Source organism: Oncorhynchus kisutch, linkage group LG22, assembly GCF_002021735.2.
Source record: "Oncorhynchus kisutch isolate 150728-3 linkage group LG22, Okis_V2, whole genome shotgun sequence".
In the NCBI taxonomy this organism is placed as follows: domain Eukaryota; kingdom Metazoa; phylum Chordata; class Actinopteri; order Salmoniformes; family Salmonidae; genus Oncorhynchus; species Oncorhynchus kisutch.
The window spans coordinates 54,950,709-54,975,448 of record NC_034195.2 but is presented as its reverse complement, the minus strand read 5'-3'; the positions used below and the strand labels follow the sequence as shown (position 1 = coordinate 54,975,448).

The 24,740-nt window shown below is 45.0% G+C and overlaps 1 protein-coding gene across 1 annotated transcript in view; it reads left to right on the top strand.

The window, feature by feature from the left end:
• Window positions 1–23,848, top strand: part of gas2a (growth arrest-specific 2a) — a 63,059-nt gene extending 39,211 nt beyond the window's left edge. The window contains exons 4-8 of the mRNA XM_031801610.1: window positions 6,128–6,269; window positions 8,720–8,783; window positions 13,091–13,304; window positions 14,075–14,182; window positions 21,934–23,848. Of these exons, the coding sequence (XP_031657470.1) occupies window positions 6,128–6,269; window positions 8,720–8,783; window positions 13,091–13,304; window positions 14,075–14,182; window positions 21,934–22,143 (738 nt within the window). The 3' untranslated portion in view covers window positions 22,144–23,848. The remainder of the gene's footprint in view (window positions 1–6,127; window positions 6,270–8,719; window positions 8,784–13,090; window positions 13,305–14,074; window positions 14,183–21,933) is intronic.
• The last annotated feature ends 892 nt before the right edge of the window (window positions 23,849–24,740 follow it).

The window sequence follows — 24,740 nt, the reverse complement described above, 5'->3', positions numbered from 1 at the left end:
GGTCTCCTGATGCTGGGGAGTCTGTTACAGGGCTTCTTGTGGTGGGTCTCCTGATGCTGGTGAGAGTCTGTTACAGGGCTGGTGGTGGTGGGTCTCCTGATGCTGGTGGTAGTCTGTTACAGGGCTTCTTGTGGTGGGTCTCCTGATGCTGGTGTGAGTAGATCAGCGAGCAGCACAGATGTGTGGAAATACTTGAGGTCAATTGCCATAGGGAGGCCCCTTGTGAATATAGAGCAGTCTATTGATCTAGGAAGGAGAGAGAAAGGGAGGGTGGGAGGGAGAGACTGAGGGAGAGGGGGAGGGAGAGAGATAGAGACAGGAACTCTGGAGAAAATGGTTTGGGTTTATTTGGGCTTGTCTGACCTAGACATTCTGTTCACTCCCCCTAAAAGAAAATAGGGGGGAAAATATTTGTATCTCTGAGGTCAATAGATCATGTTTGGATAGAGGCTGGACTTAAAAGGTAGTCAGCCAGTCAGCCAGCTAGCCAGTCAGCCAGCTAGCCAGTCAGCCAGCCAGCTAGCCAGTCAGCCAGATAGCTAGCCAGTCAGTCAGTCAGTCAGCCAGTCAGTTAGCCAGTCAACCAGATAGCCAGATAGCCTAGCCAGTCAGCCCATCAGTCAGTTATTCAGTCAGCCAGATAGCTAGCCAGTCAGCCAGATAGTCAGCCAGTCAGTCAGCCAGATAGTCAGCCAGATAGCCAGTCAGCCAGATAGTCAGCCAGTCAGTCAGCCAGATAGTCAGCCAGTCAGTCAGCCAGATAGTCAGCCAGTCAGTCAGCCAGATAGTCAGCCAGATAGCCAGTCAGCCAGATAGCCAGTCAGCCAGATAGCCAGTCAGCCAGATAGCCAGTCATCCAGATAGCCAGTCAGCCAGATAGCCAGTCAGCCAGATAGCCAGTCAGCCAGATAGCCAGTCCGCCAGATAGTCATCCAGATAGCCAGTCAGCCAGATAGCTAGCCAGTCAGCCAGATAGCTAGCCAGTCAGTCAGTCAGCCAGTCAGTTAGCCAGTCAGCCAGATAGCCAGCTAGTCAGTCAGCCAGCCAGCTAGCCAGTCAACCAGATAGCCAGATAGCCTAGCCAGTCAGCCCATCAGTCAGTTATTCAGTCAGCCAGCTAGCCAGTCAGCCAGCCAGCTAGCCAGTCAGCCAGATAGTCAGCCAGATAGTCATCCAGATAGTCATCCAGATAGTCAGCCAGATAGTCATCCAGATAGTCATCCAGATAGTCAGCCAGATAGTCATCCAGATAGCCAGTCAGCCAGCCAGATAGCCAGTCAGCCCGTCAGTCAGTTCAGGCTTATTACTTATACCTGAGTTACACAGGATACCTGGGGCCAATTTCTCTCCAAGACTTGTCAATTCATTATTTCACAGGGCTATTTATTTTATTTCATTTAAACAATCTGACGTTACACAATGTCTCCTGCAATTATTTTTACTTTTAAAAGTCATCTCTACTCAGAACAGTTTGGTTTTAAAAGGCCCAGTTATCTCTACTCAGCTTCAGAACAGTTTTGTTTTAAAAGGCCCAGTTATCTCTACTAAAATACAGAGAAGATTTCAAAGCCAAAGCTCCAAACCGCTCCAAACCTGCTCCAAACCTGCTCCAAACCTGCTCCAACCTGCTCCAAACCGCTCCAAACCGCTCCAAACAGCTCCAACCTGCTCCAAACCGCTCCAAACTGCTCCAACCTGCTCCAAACCTGCTCCAACCTGCTCCAACCTGCTCCAAACCGCTCCAACCTGCTCCAACCTGCTCCAAACCGCTCCAACCTGCTCCAACCTGCTCCAAACCACTCCAACCTGCTCCAAACCTGCTCCAACCTGCTCCAAACCTGCTCCAAACCGCTCCAACCTGCTCCAACCTGCTCCAAACCGCTCCAACCTGCTCCAACCTGCTCCAAACAGCTCCAACCTGCTCCAAACCGCTCCAACCTGCTCCAAACCGCTCCAACCTGCTCCAAACCACTCCAAACCGCTCCAACCTGCTCCAACATGCTCCAAACCGCTCCAAACTGCTCCAACCTGCTCCAAACCACTCCAACCCGCTCCAAACCACTCCAACCTGCTTCAAACCGCTCCAACCTGCTCCAAACCGCTTGGAATAGTTTGGAGCTATAGCTTCGAAGTCCTCTCTGTATATGGAACGAGGTAATAAAACTAGTGGGATATAAAAGCTGTTGATATAGAGCTGTCGATATAGAGCTGTCGATATAAGAGCTGTTGATATAGAGCAGGTTCCCATCTCCATCCATACTTAGCAGGTTCCCATCTCCATCCATACTTAGCAGGTTCTCATCTCCACCCATACTTAGCAGGTTCCCATCTCCATCCATACTTAGCAGGTTCCCATCTCCACCCATACTTAACAGGTTCCCATCTCCACCCATACTTAACAGGTTCCCATCTCCACCCATACTTAACAGGTTCCCATCTCCACCCATACTTAACAGGTTCCCATCTCCACCCATACTTAGCAGGTTCCCATCTCCACCCATACTTAACAGGTTCCCATCTCCACCCATACTTAACAGGTTCCCATCTCCACCCATACTTAACAGGTTCCCATCTCCACCCATACTTAACAGGTTCCCATCTCCACCCATACTTAACAGGTTCCCATCTCCACCCATACTTAACAGGTTCCCATCTCCACCCATAGTTAACAGGTTCCCATCTCCAACCATACTTAACAGGTTCCCATCTCCACCCATAGTTAACAGGTTCCCATCTCCAACCATACTTAGCAGGTTCCCATCTCCACCCATACTTAACAGGTTCCCATCTCCACCCATACTTAACAGGTTCCCCATCTCCACCCATAGTTAATATTAACTAGACAGGCGAGGAGGGTTCTGCAGGTAACTACAGTATCCATAGCAGTATGTAACCAGGCATCCTCTGGACATGACGTTAGTCTATCACAGGACCTTAGCCCCATTCTATATCTTTAATGCTGAGTGCCAAGCAGAGACAGTAGTTTAGTCTTAGTGACCCGACCGGGAATTGATCTCCCAACCTTGCCAACTCGGAGAGGACATTCTAACTACAAGACCACTGAGTTGGTAGTGTACAGAGTAGCTCATACTAGTACGGTGGTCCACTAAGACAGAGATGTGGGCATAACCTTCAACCAAAGAACGTGAGCTAAAATGTGGCCATAGCAGAGAGGAGCCAGCTAGGAGAGCCTGGAATGAAAGGAGAAAGGCAGAGTCCCTCCCAGAGAGGAGCCAGCTAGGAAAGCCTCGAATGAAAGGAGAAAGGCAGAGTCCCTCCCAGAGAGGAGCCAGCTAGGAGAGCCTGGAATGAAAGGAGAAAGGCAGAGAGTCCCTCCCAGAGAGGAGCCAAATGGAGAGCCTGGAATGAAAAGAGAAAGGCAGAGAGTCCCTCCCAGAGAGGAGCCAACTAGGAGAGCCTGGAATGAAAGGAGAAAGGCAGAGTCCCTCCCAGAGAGGAGCCAACTAGAAGAGCCTGGAATGAAAGGAGAAAGGCAGAGTCCCTCCCAGAGAGGAGCCAGCTAGGAAAGCCTCGAATGAAAGGAGAAAGGCAGAGTCCCTCCCAGAGAGGAGCCAGCTAGGAGAGCCTGGAATGAAAGGAGAAAGGCAGAGAGTCCCTCCCAGAGAGGAGCCAACTAGGAGAGCCTGGAATGAAAGGAGAAAGGCAGAGTCCCTCCCAGAGAGGAGCCAGCTAGGAGAGCCTGGAATGAAAGGAGAAAGGCCGAGTCCCTCCCAGAGAGGAGCCAGCTAGAAGAGCCTGGAATGAAAGGAGAAAGGCAGAGTCCCTCCCAGAGAGGAGCCAACTAGAAGAGCCTGGAATGAAAGGAGAAAGGCAGAGTCCCTCCCAGAGAGGAGCCAACTAGAAGAGCCTGGAATGAAAGGAGAAAGGCAGAGAGTCCCTCCCAGAGAGGAGCCAACTAGAAGAGCCTGGAATGAAAGGAGAAAGGCAGAGAGTCCCTCCCAGAGAGAAGCCAACTAGAAGAGCTTGGAATGAAAGAAAACACTGCATTTTTTTCCACCATGACCTCATTGTACCTTTCTTTGTTTGCGTCCCAAATGGCACCCTATTCCCTATGTAGAGCCAGTCAAAGGTAGTGCACTATATAGGGAATACGGTGCCATTAGGGACGCAGCCTTTCTCTCGGCTCGGAGACGCACACATCCTGTATTAAACCATAGCAAGGAGCATAAATCTACCTCATCGTGTGGGGGGCAGCCCTTAAACCTGGGTTCAAATATTATTTGAAATTGTTAAAATACTTTACGTATTTGCTTAAGTCTGCCTGGAGTCCCTATTGCGGTTTTGGAACTATTTAATTGGTTCCATCGAGCCAGGAAAACTCAATCAAGCACAGATACATCATTTTGAATAGATTTTCAAATAGTATTTGAACCCTGGTTTGGTGGGGCGCTGCTGCCTGTGTGGAGCCTCAAGTGTCATTTGATCCTCAAGTCAGACCATACCAGACCAGACCTGTTGGTGGAGTAGTCTAGCCCTCCTCCCCTCCTCCTCTCCTCCTCCCCTCCTCCTCCTCCGCCCCTGCTCTGCCCCTGCTCCCCCCATTTCTCTCTCCCATACCAAACCAGGCCTAGTGCAGTAGTAGTCTAGACCTCCTCCCCTCCATCCCTCTCTCCCATACCAGACCAGGCCTGGTGCAGTAGTAGTCTAGACCTCCTCCCCAAGTTCCTCTCTCCCACACAAGACCAGGCCTGGTGCAGTAGTAGTCTAGACCTCCTCCCCTCTTCCTCCCCTCCTCCTCTCGTTCCTCTCTCCCACACAAGGCCAGGCCTGGTGCAGTAGTAGTCTAGACCTCCTCCCCTCCTCCCCTCCTCCCCTCCTCCTCCCCTCCTCCTCCCCTCCACCCCTCTCTCCCAGACCAGGCCTGGTGCAGTAGTAGTCTAGACCTCCTCCCCTCCATCCCTCTCTCCCATACCAGACCAGGCCTGGTGCAGTAGTAGTCTAGACCTCCTCCCCTCCTCCTCCCCTCCTCCTCCCCTCCTCCTCCCCTCCACCCCTCTCTCCCAGACCAGGCCTGGTGCAGTAGTAGTCTAGACCTCCTCCCCTCCATCCCTCTCTCCCATACCAGACCAGGCCTGGTGCAGTAGTAGTCTAGCCCTCCTCATCCTCCTCCTCCTCTCCATCTCTCTCTCCCATACCAGACCAGTCCTGGTGCAGTAGTAGTCTAGCCCTCCTCCTCCTCTACCTCTCTCCCCCCCCCCCCAGCCGTCATCTACAATATTGATCTGCGAAAGGAAAAGTTCCTCGAACCAGAGCTGAAACCAGAGCCTCTCAGCATATGGAGAACAAATCTGAAAAAGACAGGTGGCATATGTACTAAGTCTATGGGGTAGATGGTTATAGTGTGTTCTGATGGGAACCCAACTGACTGGGGGTTGGGGGATGGGAAGCTCAGATTCGGTCAGAGACTGAGTGAATTAACAAGGACTGTCTTTTCTCTGAAAGGAACAATGAAGTCCGACCAACTTCTGTTGGGCCTGAAGTTGGCCATGTAGCAACAGTTTGTGGTCACTGTCTGAAAATCTTTTACCCCCCCCCCCCTTGTCTTTGGGGATAAATCATTGCAGAATATCACTGTCACAGCCTTGCTGTTCTGTTGAGAATACAATAGATATTTTATTGTCCATTTGATGAAAACAGAAACAGCCCTTGTTTCCTTACGCCCTCAGACACACACGTTGAGAGGTACAGGTTCAGTCAGGGTACAGCATCCCTGGATGGAGGGCCGCTGGTCCGCCTCTCCACCCTCTAGGATATCCGCTGAGACAATTCTCTGTGACGTTGCTTTGTATTAATGAGTTGCTATTTACAAATAGCACCAACTGATATTGTGGTTGATGTTTGGGGCCCGTGTGGCTCAGTTGGTAGAGGATGGTGCTTGCAATGCCAGAGTTGTGGATTTGATTCCCATGGGGGACCAGTACAGGGCAAAGTATGAAAATGTATGAATTCACTATGGTAAGTTTGGATAATGACTAAAATGTAAATGTGTATCTCTTCCTAATGTGTCTTCACTGCCATTGTAACCTCTGACCTCTCCTTCCACCTAGGGGCACTTCCATTTCTCACACAAAGGAATCTATTTACTTCTAATGTCTCCCTCCACCAGGCCATCCCATGCCGGAGGATCCCGTGTCGTGCCAGCGCTCCCTCCGGGTCCTTCTTCGCCAGGGACAACACAGCTAACTTCCTGACCTGGTGTCGTCAGGTGGGGGTGGGAGAGACCTGCCTGTTTGAGTCTGAGGGACTGGGTGAGTACGGATGTATGTCAGTTTGCATTAATGCTCCGTTTTGATTCTTTCAAGCTTGAACACAACAGAACAAATTGAGGAGAATCTCAATGACCACTCATTAGGTTCTATGAATTCACTCAATTGAAATGGAATTAACCCCAAAACCCTGGTGAGAACAGTACACCACTCTGGTCACAGATAATAAATATGGCCCAATAATAATAACCATAATACGTCTCAAATAAGTTGAAGATTGGGATATGTGACTTCTGAAGCAAGTCACACTAAATATGGCCTTGTCCGGATCTACCTCAGGCTGTCAGCAGCACTAACCGGGGAGGAGGATAGACCCAGACTGCCGTCTATGGGTGGTGGACTGACTGGTGGGATGCAGAGAGAGAGAGACACAAAGGCATCTCCTCTCCTCTCCTCGTACACAAGCTCCTCTTCTGTTGTCCACAGACTCCACCCACAATACCCTGACTTCACACAATACCCACTTGGACAGCAGGCTATGTTCTGAGAACGCTGTGACTGTCTTGGCTTACCAGATGAATGATATGAACAGTTATGTGGATTTTAAACAGTAGTTCGCTGTACAGTTCCTGCCAAGGCAGCAGCTACTCTTCCTGGGGTTTATTATGGATCCCCATTAGTTCCTGCCAAGGCAGCAGCTACTCTTCCTGGGGTTTATTATGGATCCCCATTAGTTCCTGCCAAGGCAGCAGCTACTCTTCCTGTGGTTTATTATGGATCCCCAGTAGTTCCTGCCAAGGCAGCAGCTACTCTTCCTGGGGTTTAGTATGGATCCCCATTAGTTCCTGCCAAGGCAGCAGCTACTCTTCCTGGGGTTTATTATGGATCCCCATTAGTTCCTGCCAAGGCAGCAGCTATTCTTCCTGGGGTTTATTATGGATCCCCATTAGTTCCTGCCAAGGCAGCAGCTACTCTTCCTGGGGTTTATTATGGATCCCCATTAGTTCCTGCCAAGGCAGCAGCTACTCTTCCTGGGGTTTATTATGGATCCCCATTAGTTCCTGTCAAGGCAGCAGCTACTCTTCCTGGGGTTTATTATGGATCCCCATTAGTTCCTGTCAAGGCAGCAGCTACTCTTCCTGGGGTTTATTATGGATCCGAATTAGTTCCTGCCAAGGCAGCAGCTACTCTTCCTGGGGTTTATTATGGATCCCCAGTAGTTCCTGCCAAGGCAGCAGCTATTCTTCCTGGGGTTTATTATGGATCCCCATTAGTTCCTGTCAAGGCAGCAGCTACTCTTCCTGTTTTTTTTTATGGATCCCCATTAGTTCCTGTCAAGGCAGCAGCTACTCTTCCTGGGGTTTATTATGGATCCCCATTAGTTCCTGTCAAGGCAGCAGCTACTCTTCCTGTTTTTTTTTATGGATCCCGATTAGTTCCTGTCAAGGCAGCAGCTACTCTTCCTGGGGTTTATTATGGATCCCCATTAGTTCCTGTCAAGGCAGCAGCTACTCTTCCTGGGGTTTATTATGGATCCCCATTAGTTCCTGCCAAGGCAGCAGCTACTCTTCCTGGGGTTTATTATGGATCACCATTAGTTCCTGTCAAGGCAGCAGCTACTCTTCCTGGGGTTTATTATGGATCCCCATTAGTTCCTGTCAAGGCAGCAGCTACTCTTCCTGGGGTGCAGCAAAATGCAGGCAGTTAATACCTATTAAATCAGATAAGGCCGTGTCAGCGGTTGGAGGTACAGACGATCCTTGCGTTTTTCTCTCCTTGTCAGTTTTCTGGCTAACGATTGGTTTATTCTTCTCTACTGTCAACCCCAACCAGCTGGCCCCCTTAGACATTTTATTTAGGTGAAATGATGGCTAGCTTACTAATTAGACTAGAATTGTTTTAGAATGTAATATGAATAGAATGGAACTTGATTGTCCATCCAAAGCTAGTTAGTGTGGTCACACAAGCACCGTGTGTAACAACAGGGTAGCTAGCTAACTATCCTGTTCCCTCTCTTTCCCCTTCTTTTCCTTCTTCTGTGATGGATTGAAAAGTTCATCATCATGGTGTAGCATACGACAACAGGTTTGGAGAACTATTGCTGTCATGATGCATGGTGTGCTGTGTCACGTCACATGCCCATCAATCATCTTTACTGCCTGGCACTGTGTTTGTGGAACATTTTATTTCATGTAGTTTAGTCTTGTGTGAAATTGCTGCTTGGTTGATCTTCAAAAGAGCTCACACTTATGTCAACCTCACGCTAACACACCAATATCAATAACTCAATCACCACTTATCACAAAGAACACTTCTCATTTTCTCTATACCCACTGGCATGTGCGTAAGAGTTTTTTTTAAAACCACTTTCCCACATCACTTTAACGCAAGTTTCAATGTGACAGAGATAATATTACCACCCTGTAATTGAGATGGGTTGTAAGGAACACAGTGAAGATCATGCACTCTTTTCCATGTATTTCTCCCCTTAGTTCTTCACAAACAGCCTCGGGAAGTATGCCTCTGTCTCCTACAGCTGGGAAGGATAGCGTCTCGGTAAGGGATCTCTCTTTCCCGTAAGGGATCTCCCCCTCTTTCCCGTAAGGGATCTTCCCCTCCTTTTCCCCCTCTTTCCCGTAAGGGATCTTCCCCTCCTTTTTCCCCTCTTTCCCGTAAGGGATCTTCCCCTCTTTCCCGTAAGGGATCTTCCCCTCCTTTTTCCCCTCTTTCCCGTAAGGGATCTTCCCCTCTTTCCCGTAAGGGATCTTCCCCTCCTTTTTCCCCTCTTTCCCATAAGGGATCTTCCCCTCCTTTTTCCCCTCTTTCCCGTAAGGGATCTTCCCCTCTTTCCCGTAAGGGATCTTCCCCTCTTTCCCGTAAGGGATCTTCCCCTCCTTTTCCCCTTCTTTCCCGTAAGGGATCTTCCCCTCTTTCCCGTAAGGGATCTTCCCCTCCTCTTTCCCGTAAGGGATCTTCCCCTCCTTTTTCCCCTCTTTCCCGTAAGGGATTTTCCCCTCTTTCCCGTAAGGGATCTTCCCCTCTTTCCCGTAAGGGATCTTCCCCTCTTTCCCGTAAGGGATTTTCCCCTCTTTCCCGTAAGGGATCTTCCCCTCTTTCCCGTAAGGGATCTTCCCCTCTTTCCCGTAAGGGATCTTCCCCTCCTCTTTCCCGTAAGGGATCTTCCCCTCCTTTTTCCCCTCTTTCCCGTAAGGGATCTTCCCCTCTTTCCCGTAAGGGATCTTCCCCTCTTTCCCGTAAGGGATCTTCCCCTCTTTCCCGTAAGGGATCTTCCCCTCTTCGCCTTGATTTAAATGATTCACTTAAAAAAGCTTTCAATTTTAATTGAATTTGTATGTTATTATATGTCATTATATATTACAAGTAGAAGTTTAATTATCCTTTGATTATATTCTCTTTAGAAATGATTTTTCCAAAGAAAACATTCAAAAGGAGTGGGGTAGTCTCTCTCCTAACATATTTGTAGTTTATTGTACAGAAGAAGGCACAGGGATACCGAAACATTGAATGATTTACCCAATACATTACTGGTAGTTTATATATAGAGAGAGAGAAAGAGGAGAGACTGTGCTGAAATAGCAGTGGGCCAGATTCAACCCCATGCTGCAGTGGGATACATGATTTGACCCCAGACCATTATAATGTATTTGAAGCCAGGCCACTATAATGTATTTGACCCCAGACCACTATAATGTATTTGAAGCCAGGCCACTATAATGTATTTGACCCCAGACCACTATAATGTATTTGAAGCCAGGCCACTATAATGTATTTGACCCCAGACCACTATAATGTATTTGAAGCCAGGCCACTATAATGTATTTGACCCCAGACCACTATAATGTATTTGACCCCAGACCACTATAATGTATTTGACCCCAGACCACTATAATGTATTTGACCCCAGACCACTATAATGTATTTGACCCCAGACCACTATAATGTATTTGACCCCAGACCACTATAATGTATTTGACCCCAGACCACTATAATGTATTTGACCCCAGGCCACTATAATGTATTTGACCCCAGGCCACTATAATGTATTGGACCCCAGACCATTATAATGTATTTGACCCCAGGCCACTATAATGTATTGGACCCCAGACCATTATAATGTATTTGACCCCAGGCCACTATAATGTATTGGACCCCAGACCATTATAATGTATTTGAAGCCAGGCCACTATAATGTATTTGACCCCAGACCATTATAATGTATTTGAAGCCAGGCCACTATAATGTATTTGACCCCAGGCCACTATAATGTATTTGACCCCAGGCCACTATAATGTATTGGACCCCAGACCACTATAATGTATTTGACCCCAAACCACCCTAGATCACTGTAATGTATTTGATCCTCAGACCAGCCTAGCTCCCGAGTGGTGGAGCGGTCTAAGGCACTGCATCTCAGTGCTAGAGGCATCACTACAGACCCTGGTTTGATTCCAGGCTGTATCACAACCAGCCGTGATTGGGAGTCCCACATGTCGGCGCACAATTGGCCCAGCGTCATCTATAATGTATTTGACCCCAGGGCATTATAATGTATTTCACCCTAGACCACTGTACTGTATTTGACTCCAGAACACCCTAGACCACTATAATGTATTTGGCCCCAGGCCACTATAATGTATTTGACTCCAGAACACACTAGACCACTATAATGTATTTGACTCCAGAACACACTAGACCACTATAATGTATTTGGCCCCAGGCCACTATAATGTATTTGACCCCAGACCACACTAGACCACTATAATGTATTTGAGCCTAGGCCACTATAATGTATTTGACCCCAGACCACACTAGACCACTATAATGTTTTTAACCCCAGACCACACTAGACCACTATAATGTTTTTAACCCCAGACCACACTAGACCACTATAATGTATATGACCCCAGACCACACTAGACCACTATAATATATTTGGCCCCAGGCCACTATAATGTATTTGAACCTAGACCACTAATGTATTTGACCCCAGGCCACTATAATGTATTTGAGCCTAGGCCACTATAATGTATTTGAGCCTAGGCCACTATAATGTATTTGAGCCTAAGCCACTATAATGTATTTGAGCCTAGGCCACTATAATGTATTTGACCCCAGACCACTATAATGTATTTGACCCCAGGTCACTATAATGTATTTGACCCCAGACCACTATAATGTATTTGACCCCAGACCACTATAATGTATTTGACCCCAGACCACTATAATGTATTTGACCCCAGGTCACTATAATGTATTTGACCCCAGACCACTATAATGTATTTGACCCCAAACCACTATAATGTATTTGACCCCAGGCCACTATAATGTATTGGACCCCAGGCCACTATAATGTATTGGACCCCAGGCCACTATAATGTATTGGACCCCAGGCCACTATAATGTATTGGACCCCAGGCCACTATAATGTATTTGACCCCAGACCACACTAGACCACTATAATGTATTTGAGCCTAAGCCACTATAATGTATTTGACCCCAGACCACTATAATGTATTTGACCCCAGACCACTATAATGTATTTGACCCCAGACCACTATAATGTATTTGACCCCAAACCACTATAATGTATTTGACCCCAGGCCACTATAATGTATTGGACCCCAGGCCACTATAATGTATTGGACCCCAGGCCACTATAATGTATTGGACCCCAGGCCACTATAATGTATTGGACCCCAGGCCACTATAATGTATTTGACCCCAGACCACACTAGACCACTATAATGTATTTGAGCCTAGGCCACTAATGTATTTGACCCCAGACCACACTAGACCACTATAATGTATTTAACCCCAAACCACACTAGACCACTATAATGTATATGACCCCAGACCACACTAGACCACTATAATGTATTTGGCCCCAGGCCACTATAATGTATTTGAGCCTAGACCACTAATGTATTTGGCCCCAGGCCACTATAATGTATTTGAGCCTAGACCACTAATGTATTTGACCCTAGGCCACTATAATGTATTTGAGCCTAAGCCACTATAGTGTATTTGAGCCTAGGCCACTATAATGTATTTGACCCCAGGCCACTATAATGTATTTGACCCCAGGCCACTATAATGTATTTGACCCCAGACCACTATAATGTATTTGACCCCAGACCACTATAATGTATTTGACCCCAGGCCACTATAATGTATTGGACCCCAGGCCACTATAATGTATTGGACCCCAGGCCACTATAATGTATTTGACCCCAGACCACACTAGACCACTATAATGTATTTGAGCCTAGGCCACTAATGTATTTGACCCCAGACCACACTAGACCACTATAATGTATTTAACCCCAAACCACACTAGACCACTATAATGTATATGACCCCAGACCACACTAGACCACTATAATGTATTTGGCCCCAGGCCACTATAATGTATTTGGGCCTAGACCACTAATGTATTTGGCCCCAGGCCACTATAATGTATTTGAGCCTAGACCACTAATGTATTTGACCCCAGGCCACTATAATGTATTTGAGCCTAAGCCACTATAGTGTATTTGAGCCTAGGCCACTATAATGTATTTGACCCCAGGCCACTATAATGTATTTGACCCCAGGCCACTATAATGTATTTGACCCCAGGCCACTATAATGTATTTGACCCCAGGCCACTATAATATATTTGACCCTAGGCCACTATAATGTATTTGAACCCAGGCCACTATAATGTATTTGACCCCAGGCCACTATAATGTATTTGACCCCAGGCCACTATAATGTATTTGACCCCAGGCCACTATAATGTATTTGACCCCAGGCCACTATAATGTATACCTTAATGTAAACTGTTGTCCTATTATCTTTAGGTACAATGTGGAGCCTCCGGGGCTTATCAAGCTGGAGAAGGAGATAGAACAGGAGGAGAAAGTATCTCTACCCTCACCTGTCTCTCCCTCCCCATCCCTCTCTCCCTCCCCTTCTCCAAACCCCCCATCCCCCTCTCCAACCTCTCCATTCCCCTCTCCAACCAAGTGCTTGTCATCTAGCAAGAAGAGCACAGGGAAGCTGCTGGATGAGGCTGTGAGTAGGGTACACAAGGTCAACACAATTACAGTGCCTTGCGAAAGTATTCGGCCCCCTTGAACTTTGCGACCTTTTGCCACATTTCAGGCTTCAAACATAAAGATATAAAACTGTATTTTTTTGTGAAGAATCAACAACAAGTGGGACACAATCATGAAGTGGAACGACATTTATTGGATATTTCAAACTTTTTTAACAAATCAAAAACTGAATTGAACTGAAACTGAAAATTGGGGGTGCAAAATTATTCAGCCCCTTTACTTTCAGTGCAGCAAGCTCTCTCCAGAAGTTCAGTGAGGATCTTTATATATAGAAAACCTTCGCAAGGCACTGTACATGAAATTACGTTGAACTTTTCAATTTATGAGGATTACCAGGAATTTATGAGGATTACCAGGAATTTATGAGCATTACCAGGAATTTATGAGCATTACCAGGAATTTATGAGGATTACCAGGAATTTATGAGGATTACCAGGAATTGATGAGGATTACCAGGAATTTATGAGCATTACCAGGAATTTATGAGCATTACCAGGAATTTATGAGGATTACCAGGAATTTATGAGGATTACCAGGAATTGATGAGGATTACCAGGAATTTATGAGGATTACCAGGAATTTATGAGGATTACCAGGAATGAGGATTACCAGGAATTTATGAGGGTTACCAGGAATTTATAAATATTATCAGGAATTTTGGGAGGGTTGTTGGATTGACCTCCCTACTAATCTAATGATGTTTGTTTGTGCATGTGTGCGTCTCAGGTGAAGCATATCTTTGAGGAGCCTCCCTGCAAGTGTCCCAATAAATTCTGTGTGGAGAGACAGGCTCAGGGCCGCTATCGCGTCGGGGAGAAGATGCTCTTCATCCGGGTGTGTGCCAACCCCCTCATCTTTTACTCACTTTCTCTGGCACAAATGCTATGTTTTTTTTTTTTTGTAACATGAATTTCTAGTTGCATACGACTCAGCCACATAGTTAACAGCAGCTGGACTTTAAATTGGGCTTGGACTGTGCCTGCCAAAATATCTTTGACCAAATGTTTTGGGTTCGGTGGGGTCAAATCTGAAGTGTTGAAATCTGGTGTAAATAATTTTGCACATGGCTGGCTTGTACTGTAAGTGATTTATACTGGGGTTGTGGCGTTTCATATTGCTGTGAATATTATATTGACATGGCAGATATGAATACGGATTGTATGCTCGGCTACAGAAATACTTTCTTTCCTACTTAGGTCCATTGCTCCTCAGTGTCCTCAGGGACCATAGACCATTGATGACTATAGATGGCTGTTGAATGACAGCCAATTCTGTCCTCATAACGAACCCACTCTTTCCTCCTTGTTCTGAGATTTGATGAGTCTGAATTTTATGAGTCTGGATTTTGGCTGACCCACGTTTTCCAGGAATTTGTTGTTAATTGACCTTTCACTTTTGGCAGGATTTTCTTTACATTTTTTAATCCAGGTTGGAGTTATGAGGTTTTCAGTTCAACAACAATAATGTTTCTCATCTCAATGTGAACTGAGTCACACACACACACACACACACACACACACACACACACACACACACACACACACACACACAGCAGTGTGTTGTTATTTGGACTGCCTGACTGTGTGGATGACAGACGTCCATTGTCTCTGCTGGTAGCAACTCCTCTGCTGCGTTGAGGCTTCATTTACTGGTGATGGTATTCCAACTATGTCTGTGTGTCTCCTGTGGCACCATAGAGATGGAAAGAGAACTCCTCTTTGTATTATCCATGCTTTAAAAAAAAGAAGTTTATATCCATCTAGACTCCTTTCTTACCTCTATGGGCCAGCCAGGGTTGATGGGGTTTGGTGGAAAAAAGAGAGCCCTCAGGATCAACAGGCTTGAAAAATAATACATTAGGGTTAGGTTAGGGTTAGAAGGGTTAGGGTTATAAGGGTTAGGGTTGGGGTTAGAATAGCCCTTTTTCTAAAACACAAAGAGATACTCTACGATAATGTTTATGCCGTTATTCTTGCCAAATCACCATGATTTGTATTTATTCTTAATTGTTTCCTCGTTTACATAAAATATAAATGTTCTTATGTAAATAAATACTGTAACTTTCTATTTATTTAACTAGACAAGTCAGTTAAGAATACATTCTGATTTACAATAACAGCCTAGGAACAGTGGGGTTAAACTGCCTTGTTCAGGGGCAGAATGAGAGATATTTTACCTTGTCAGCTCAGGGATTCAAACCAGCAACCTTTCAGTTACTGGCCCAACACTCTAACCACTAAGCTACCTACCGCCCCTAACTCAAACAGACCTTGCAACAACAAAAAATTGCCTTGCAAGAATGAAGTCTATTTACAAATACAGATTGGTGAAGTATCATTGGTGCTCTTGGAATCTGGGATTCACAACCAGGATTCACATGTCTAAAAATGCTGTTGAAGGAGGATCTGGACTGTAGGTCAACAAGGGCTGACAATACGCTCTAGAAGGACCCCTGCTGGTAGCACACAGTATCACAGTTTCTGGATGGATAGCTCTTTGAGGATCACAAATGCAGAATAAGAGAAAGGTTGTATGTTAGCCTGGTTTTAATGGACATGGGCCAGTGTTCAGGGTCTAAAATAAACCGTTTGTTCCCATAGTGCCCTCTGCTGTCAAGTAGATATCCTTAAGAAAATATGTTCCATCTCACTCTGGTTCTCAGCTAGCAATGGTGGTGGTAAAAGTACCCAATTGTCATACTTGAGTAAAAGTAAAGATAGAAAATGACTCACGTCAAGGTGTCACCCAGTAAAATACTACTTGAGTAAATGTCTAAAGTATTCAGTTTTAAATATAAATGAAAGTTAGAATATTACTTATTAAGTATCACAGGTAAATGTAATTGCTAAAATATATTTAAAGCTACAATATGTCACTTTTTTTGGGCGACCCACCAAATTCACATAGAAATGTGAGTTATAGATCTGTCATTCACAATTGAAAGAAAGTCTAAGAAGTGGTAGATATGTTCCATGTGTGCTATTTCTATGCGTCTCATTCTTAAGTTTAGTTTCTGTGTATTTTACTTTCAGTTTTGTACTTCAAACAGTTGAAAATACAATATTAATATTTTTGTTTATGGAAAATATATTTCAAAGCGGTTTGGATTGTCTACAATATGCTTCCTTGTTTTGTCACAAACTGAAATTAGGCAAACTAATAGAATTTTAGCAACCAGGAAATGGTGGTGTGATTTCTGCATAGTACACCTTTAAGTATCAAAAGTAAAAGTATAAATCATTTCAAATTACTTATATTAAGCAAACCAGACAGCACAATTATTATATAAATAAATAAAATAATGTATTGGGGGAAGTGAATGGAGTAAAAAAGTACTGTGCATTCGGAAAGTATTCAGTACCCCTTGACTTTTTCCACATTTTGTTACGTTACAGCCTTAGTCTAAAACGGATTACATCGTTTTTCCCCTCATCAATCTACACACAATAGCCCATAATGACAAAGCAAAAGCAGGTTTAGACATTTTTGCTCATTTATCCCCACAAAAACAACTGAAATATCACATTTACATAAGTATTCAGATCATTTACTCAGTACTTTGTTGAAGCACCTTTGGCAGTGATTACAGCCTTCGAGTCTTCTTGGGTATGACACTACAAGCTTGGCACACCTGTATTTGTGGAGTTTCTCCCATTCTTCTCTGCAGATCCTCTCAGGCTCTGTCAGGTTGCATGGGGAGTGTTGCTGCACAGTTATTTTCAGGTCTCTCCAGAGAACCTTGTTTCTCCATGGTCTGAGAGTCTTTAGGTGCCTTTTGGCAAACTCCAAGCAGGCTGTCGTGCCTTTTACTGAGGAGTGGCTTCCGTCTGGCCACTCTACCATAAGTGCCTGATTGGTGGAGTGCTGCAGAGTCTGTTGTGCTTCTGGAAGGTTCTCCCATTTCCACAGAGGAACTAGAGCTCTGTCAGAGTGACCATCAGGTTCTTGGTCACCTCCTTGACCAAGGCCTTCTCCCCCGATTGTTCAGCTCTAGGAAGAGTCTTGGTGGTTCCAAACTTCTTCCATTTAAGAATGAGGGAGGCCACTGTGTTCTTGGGGACCTTCAATGCTGCAGAAATGTTTTGGTACCCTTCCCCAGATCTGTGCCTTTGACACAATCCTGCCTTCGGCCTCATGGTTTTTGCTGTGACATACACTGTTAGCTGTGGGACCTTATATAGACAGGTGTGCGCCTTTCCAAATCTGGTCCAATTGACCACAGGTGGATCAAGTTGTAGAGACATCTCAAGGACGATCAATGGAAACAGGATGCAGCTCAATTTCAAGTCTCATAGCGAAGGGTCTGAATACTTATGTAAATGTGTTTCTGTTTTTTTATTTTAATACATTTGCAAAAAACAACTTGTTTTCACATTGTCATTATGGGGTATTGTGATGTCATTATGGGGTATTGTGATGTCATTATGGGGTATTGTGTGTAGATTGCTGGGGGCATTTTTTGTATTTAATCCATTTTAGAATAAGGCTGTAACGTAACAACATTTGGGAAAGGTCAAGGGGTCTGAATACTTTCCCAAGGCACTGTACATTATTATATTTAGGAATGTAGTGAAGTAAAAAAAAAAAAAAAACTATCTTTTTCCACCGTCTCTCTTCTCCAATAAAATGCTTTGCTAACAGACCACCAGGACACTTGTTCACCCCCAGACTCCTTGCTCTCTCCTGGATACAGGCCTAGCTGGGTCCCCCTGTCTCCCAGCACCATAGAGACATGATTGAAAAGGCCCCTGTGCCAAAAGTCCATCACAATGCCTGAGGGGGCACACATTCATGGACGAGTGCCCTGCCAATGGCCTGTTGATTGATTCTGTTAAAGAGGCTTATAAATGTGTGTTATGCTGCTGGAGGAGAGAGAGAGAAAGAGAGTGTTGTCTATAGTGTATAGAAGAGGACAGGCCATACCACAGATATCTTATTAAATTATATATGTAATTCTATGGGCCACACAATCTAACTTGCTACTAGCCATTCAGGCTTGATTGAGTGTCGACTTGGAATTCAGTAGCAATATTTAATGTACGTTCTGTTTGTATTTGGCCATTTAATGTCAACAGTCAGCAGCACGCTCCATGCACGTACACTTCATGGGTTAACTGGTACTTCCTGTCACTGTCAAACGGGGCTTTCTGCAGTCACTCGTTACTGCTTGGATTGAAAGCTTGGGCTCTGAAGACCTTCTACTGTAAATGCTATCTCCTTTTGTTTATCATGTAATTAGCAGGATTGATAGCGGCAGGATAGCTAGGTAGTTTAATGGAATCACAAGGCATTGTGGATATGGAAATAGCGCCTTTTATTATTTCTCTGTCCCGCTATTTATTTGTCTGGTGTAAATGTTGCCATGGTAACCAACACAGGAAAACGTACAGGAGTACCATGTTAGACGGTAGCAGGTAGCAGGCATGATTAGTGTTTACAGTAGTACCACCTTAGACAGTAGCAGCAGGATTAGTGTTTACAGTAGTACCACGTTAGACGGTAGCAGCAGGACTAGTGTTTACAGTAGTACCATGTTACAGACGGTAGCATCAAGATTAGTGTTTACAGTAGTACCACGTTAGACGGTAGCAGTAGGACTAGTGTTTACAGTAGTACCATGTTACAGCGGTAGCAGCAGGATTAGTGTTTACAGTAGTACCACCTTAGACAGTAGCAGCACGATTAGTGTTTACAGTAGTACCACCTTAGACGGTAGCAGCAGGATTAGTGTTTACAGTAGTACCACCTTACAGACAGTAGCAGGTAGCAGGCAGGAGTAGTGTTTACAGTAGTACCACATTACAGACAGTAGCAGATAGCAGCAGGACTAGTGTTTACAGTAGTACCACGTTAGACGGTAGCAGCAGGAGTAGTGCTTACAGTAGTACCACCTTACAGACAGTAGCAGCAGGAGTAGTGTTTACAGTAGTACCACCTTACAGGCAGCAGTAGGACTATTGTTTACAGTAGTACCACCTTACAGGCAGTAGCAGGTAGAAGCAGGAGTAGTGTTTACAGTAGTACCACGTTACAGACAGTAGCAGGTAGCAGCAGGAGTAGTGTTTACAGTAGTACCACCTTACAGACGGTAGCAGGCAGGAGAAGTGTTTACAGTAGTACCATGTCACAGACAGTAGCAGGTAGCAGCAGGAGTAGTGTTTACAGTAGTACCACCTTACAGGCAGCAGCAGGACTAGTGTTTACAGTAGTACCGCCTTACAGGCAGTAGCAGGTAGCAGCAGGAGTAGTGTTTACAGTAGTACCACGTTACAGACAGTAGCAGGTAGCAGCAGGAGTAGTGTTTACAGTAGTACCACCTTACAGACGGTAGCAGGCAGGAGAAGTGTTTACAGTAGTACCATGTCACAGACAGTAGCAGGTAGCAGCAGGAGTAGTGTTTACAGTAGTACCACCTTACAGACGGTAGCAGGCAGGAGTAGAGTTTACAGTAGTACCACGTTAGACGGTAGCAGCAGGAGTAGTGTTTACAGTAGTACCATGTAACAGACGGTAGCAGGTAGCAGCAGGAGTAGTGTTTACAGTAGTACCATGTTACAGACGAAAGCAGCAGGATTAGTGTTTACAGTAGTACCACCTTACAGACAGTAGCAGGTAGCAGGCAGGAGTAGTGTTTACAGTAGTACCACATTACAGACAGTAGCAGATAGCAGCAGGACTAGTGTTTACAGTAGTACCACGTTAGACGGTAGCAGCAGGAGTAGTGCTTACAGTAGTACCACCTTACAGACAGTAGCAGCAGGAGTAGTGTTTACAGTAGTACCACCTTACAGGCAGCAGTAGGACTATTGTTTACAGTAGTACCACCTTACAGGCAGTAGCAGGTAGAAGCAGGAGTAGTGTTTACAGTAGTACCACGTTACAGACAGTAGCAGGTAGCAGCAGGAGTAGTGTTTACAGTAGTACCACCTTACAGACGGTAGCAGGCAGGAGAAGTGTTTACAGTAGTACCATGTCACAGACAGTAGCAGGTAGCAGCAGGAGTAGTGTTTACAGTAGTACCACCTTACAGACGGTAGCAGGCAGGAGTAGAGTTTACAGTAGTACCACGTTAGATGGTAGCAGCAGGAGTAGTGTTTACAGTAGTACCATGTTACAGATGAAAGCAGCAGGAGTAGTGTTTACAGTAGTACCATGTTACAGACAGTGGCAGGTAGCAGCAGGAGTAGTGTTTACAGTAGTACCACGTTACAGATAGTGGCAGGTAGGAGGCAGGAGTAGTGTTTACAGTAGTACCATGTTACAGACGGTAGCAGGTAGCAGCAGGACTAGTGTTTACAGTAGTACCATGTTACAGACGGTAGCAGACAGGAGTGGTGTTTACAGTAGTACCATGTTACAGACAGTAGCAGGTAGCAGCAGGAGTAGTGTTTACAGTAGTACCACTTTACAGACAGTAGCAGCAGGAGTAGTGTTTACAGTAGTACCACCTTACAGGCAGCAGCAGGACTAGTGTTTACAGTAGTACCACCTTACAGGCAGTAGCAGGTAGCAGCAGGAGTAGTGTTTACAGTAGTACCACATTACAGACAGTAGCAGGTAGCAGCAGGAGTAGTGTTTACAGTAGCACCACCTTACAGACAGTAGCAGCAGGAGTAGTGTTTACAGTAGTACCACCTTACAGGCAGCAGCAGGACTAGTGTTTACAGTAGTACCGCCTTACAGGCAGTAGCAGGTAGCAGCAGGAGTAGTGTTTACAGTAGTACCACGTTACAGACAGTAGCAGGTAGCAGCAGGAGTAGTGTTTACAGTAGTACCACCTTACAGACGGTAGCAGGCAGGAGTAGTGTTTACAGTAGTACCATGTTACAGACGGTAGCAGACAGGAGTGGTGTTTACAGTAGTACCATGTCACAGACAGTAGCAGGTAGCAGCAGGAGTAGTGTTTACAGTAGTACCACTTTACAGATGGTAGCAGGCAGGAGAAGTGTTTACAGTAGTACCATGTCACAGACAGTAGCAGGTAGCAGCAGGAGTAGTGTTTACAGTAGTACCACCTTACAGACAGTAGCAGGTAGCAGCAGGAGTAGTGTTTACAGTAGTACCACCTTAGACAGTAGCAGGTAGCAGCAGGAGAAGTGTTTACAGTAGTAAACCTTACAGACGGTAGCAGCAGGAGATGTGTTTACAGTAGTACCACCTTACAGACGGTAGCAGCAGGAGTAGTGTTTACAGTAGTTTAGTTTTCGAGTGAGTCTAATTTTTAATTTTGGAGTCATTTATTCATGAAAAGGAATCAAACAAAGCCATTGTACTAGCTGTGAGTTACTAGAGACGTCCATCTACTACACTAAATCTGGACCTCAAAGACCATTTCCATTGTGATTTTCATTCTTCCCCTCTAATCAAGGTCTGTGTTTAATCCTGGGATATCAGGTCAGTGCAATGAATGATCAGGTAGAACAGAACACCAGCAGTACTCTGAACCTCCAGGCTGGGATTTGAATACCCTTGTACTACACCGTGAAATAATATCGTTGTCAGTTTAAGATTTTTCCAGATTTTTTTATTTTAACATTTGTGAACACTGACTGGACAATAAAGTAATCTTCTTCTTCTTGTCCTAGATGTTACACAACAAGCATGTGATGGTGCGTGTGGGAGGAGGCTGGGAGACTTTTGAGAGCTACCTGCTGAAACACGACCCATGTCGGATGCTCCAGATCTCCAGAGTGGAGGGGAAGACCTTTCCCATGTCCCCCAAGTCCCCCAACACCAAGGACCTCACCCCAGACAGCTACTTGGTGGTGGCCGCACACTACCGCAGCAAGAAGTAAAGATGGCCGCCTACTACCGCAACAAGAAGTCAACTGACGCTTCAACCAAGGGGATCAGTTTGAGCAATGCGAGGATGGTGGTGGTGGCCTACTACCGCAACAAGAAGTAAAGATGGCCACCTACTACCGCAACAAAAAGTAAAAATGGCCGCCTACTACCGCAACAAAAAGTAAAAATGGCCGCTTACTACCGCAACAAGAAGTAAAAATGGCCGCCTACTACCGCAACAAGAAGTAAAAATGGCCGCCTGCTACCGCAACAAGAAGTAAAAATGGCCGCCTGCTACCGCAACAAGAAGTAAAAATGGCCGCCTACTACCGCAACAAGAAGTAAAAATGGCCGCCTGCTACCGCAACAAGAAGTAAAAATGGCCGCCTGCTACCGCAACAAGAAGTAAAGATGGCCGCCTACTACCGCAACAAGAAGTAAAGATGGCCGCCTACTACCGCAACAAGAAGTAAAGATGGCCGCCTACTACCGCAACAAGAAGTAAAGATGGCCGCCTACTACCGCAACAAGAAGTAAAGATGGCCACCTACTACCGCAACAAGAAGTAAAGATGGCCGCCTACTACCGCAACAAGAAGTAAAGATGGCCGCCTACTACCGCAACAAGAAGTAAAGATGGCCGCCTACTACCGCAACAAAAAGTAAAAATGGCCGCCTGCTACCGCAACAAGAAGTAAAGACATTCATGAGGACCTGAGGAATTGACCTCTGCCTTTCCCAACTAGCAAAACTGATTGAAATGACAGTGACACAGAGGGCAAAGCCAGCTGACACAGTGTCATTCCAACCAGATTCCAACCAGTTGCATGTACAGCATGTCTTCTAGTTGATGTAAGCCACAGCCGGCCCACCTGAGCTACAGAACAGACAGTGGCCAGCAGGTATATATCTCCTGTCCTAGCAGTCACGGCGAACTAGCGTCAACGTGACAGTTTGATTTGGATTTACAGCCTTTGAGAATTATCTATGCAATCATTTCGACAATCATTTTTAGCCGGGGATTGAGGCTGGTATATTTGGTACTAAAAGCATGTTTTCTAATGTTACCTTGTGTGTATTTTGTTAGACTTTTGTCATTCATTCATTTAATAGTGTGAAAGTATAGTATGACTTCTGTAATAATGGATATATTCTGAATAATGATTGGATACTGGTCAAGCTAAATCCACCAATCATGTTCCTCCTACGGTTCCTCCAATCATGGGCTTTCTCCTTTCCTTGTTTTCTAAATATGCAGCTACACCACACAAGGGAAGATAATCATGCTCTAAAACAATATGTTTTTAAATGTAATCCCGCCATTGGTCACAGTACGGGCTTACCGGTTACCACGCCCAGGGACCTGTCTCTGGCTTGAGCTTTTTTGCTTTAAAGACCAAAGGGTTCCATCATTCATTCTAATGGAAGTCAACATTTAAAATATGTTTGAAATAGTGCTACTTTATTATGTTAAAAGTCCTGACTAATATGAATAGCTATACGTAGGATGTGTTTATTATGATTATGTATCTCTGTAATGTCTATTAATTTCTCCAATGTGCTATTATGAGTGATTTCTCTTTTTTTCCCATGAGCTAGTTTGTCTCTCCTGTTTTTGAAGTTAAAAGCTTTCGATAATTTGTGAAGGAACGCTACTAAATTAACATCATTATTGTGAGAAGATTATTTCTGAGGATTAAAGAGACAATCAAATGTAGAATATTTACTTGAATTCTTGTGAATGGCAATAGGACTGATCCAGATAACATGTATTGTATGGTCGGTCGGTCTGTCTACGATAACTTAGATTTGTGTTCATTCAACCTCATCCCCTGGCAAATTGCTAGAGAGCTGGCTGGTGGACAATACTAGTGTTGATTGCTACTTTACTGACACCTACTGGTATGTTACAGTACTGTAAATGGCCATCCACAACTACAACGTGATAACTGGCACTGGCCTGTTCCAAGTAGCCTTGCGAAACCAGACTAACAGACCTTTTTATTCAACCAACCCGTCAGAGCAACCTCCAATCAGGTCTAATCCTCTTTTATTCACATCTACAATGTAACCTGTTTTACAACAGCATAGAAATCGGAGTCGTTATCCTTCATCAATGTTATTCAGTCACAGAACAAATAGTCTATTTTACTCTAGCCTATAGTGCTGTGGACGTTAGAACCTTCGTAGGAGCATCGTACAATATCCCGGGCGGTTTCACAAAGCCATTGTTATTAACATTGCACCGGAAAACGCTCGTAATCTAATAACCTACCTCAGACCACTCGGAGAACAGCTAAATGCGACGTTACATGTTTTTTTTTATTCACAGATTTCCGATAAATATGAACCTAGAATCACATGGGTTTTTCGTCTGTCACCGCCGATGACATCTGAACAAAGTTGACTACAAATACAAAGTTTCCAATGCCTTTGCAATTTATACAAACAAGCCCAAATAGGCCCATTTTAATCCTATTGAACTACATTTTAATGTTCAATCAATTGAATTATATTTTGTTACTTGAAGGCTACTGTCTGTAATTTGTCTCAATATATTTAATGATAGGTAGCCTAACGTGCCCAATGTGTCAAATCTGTGATTCAGT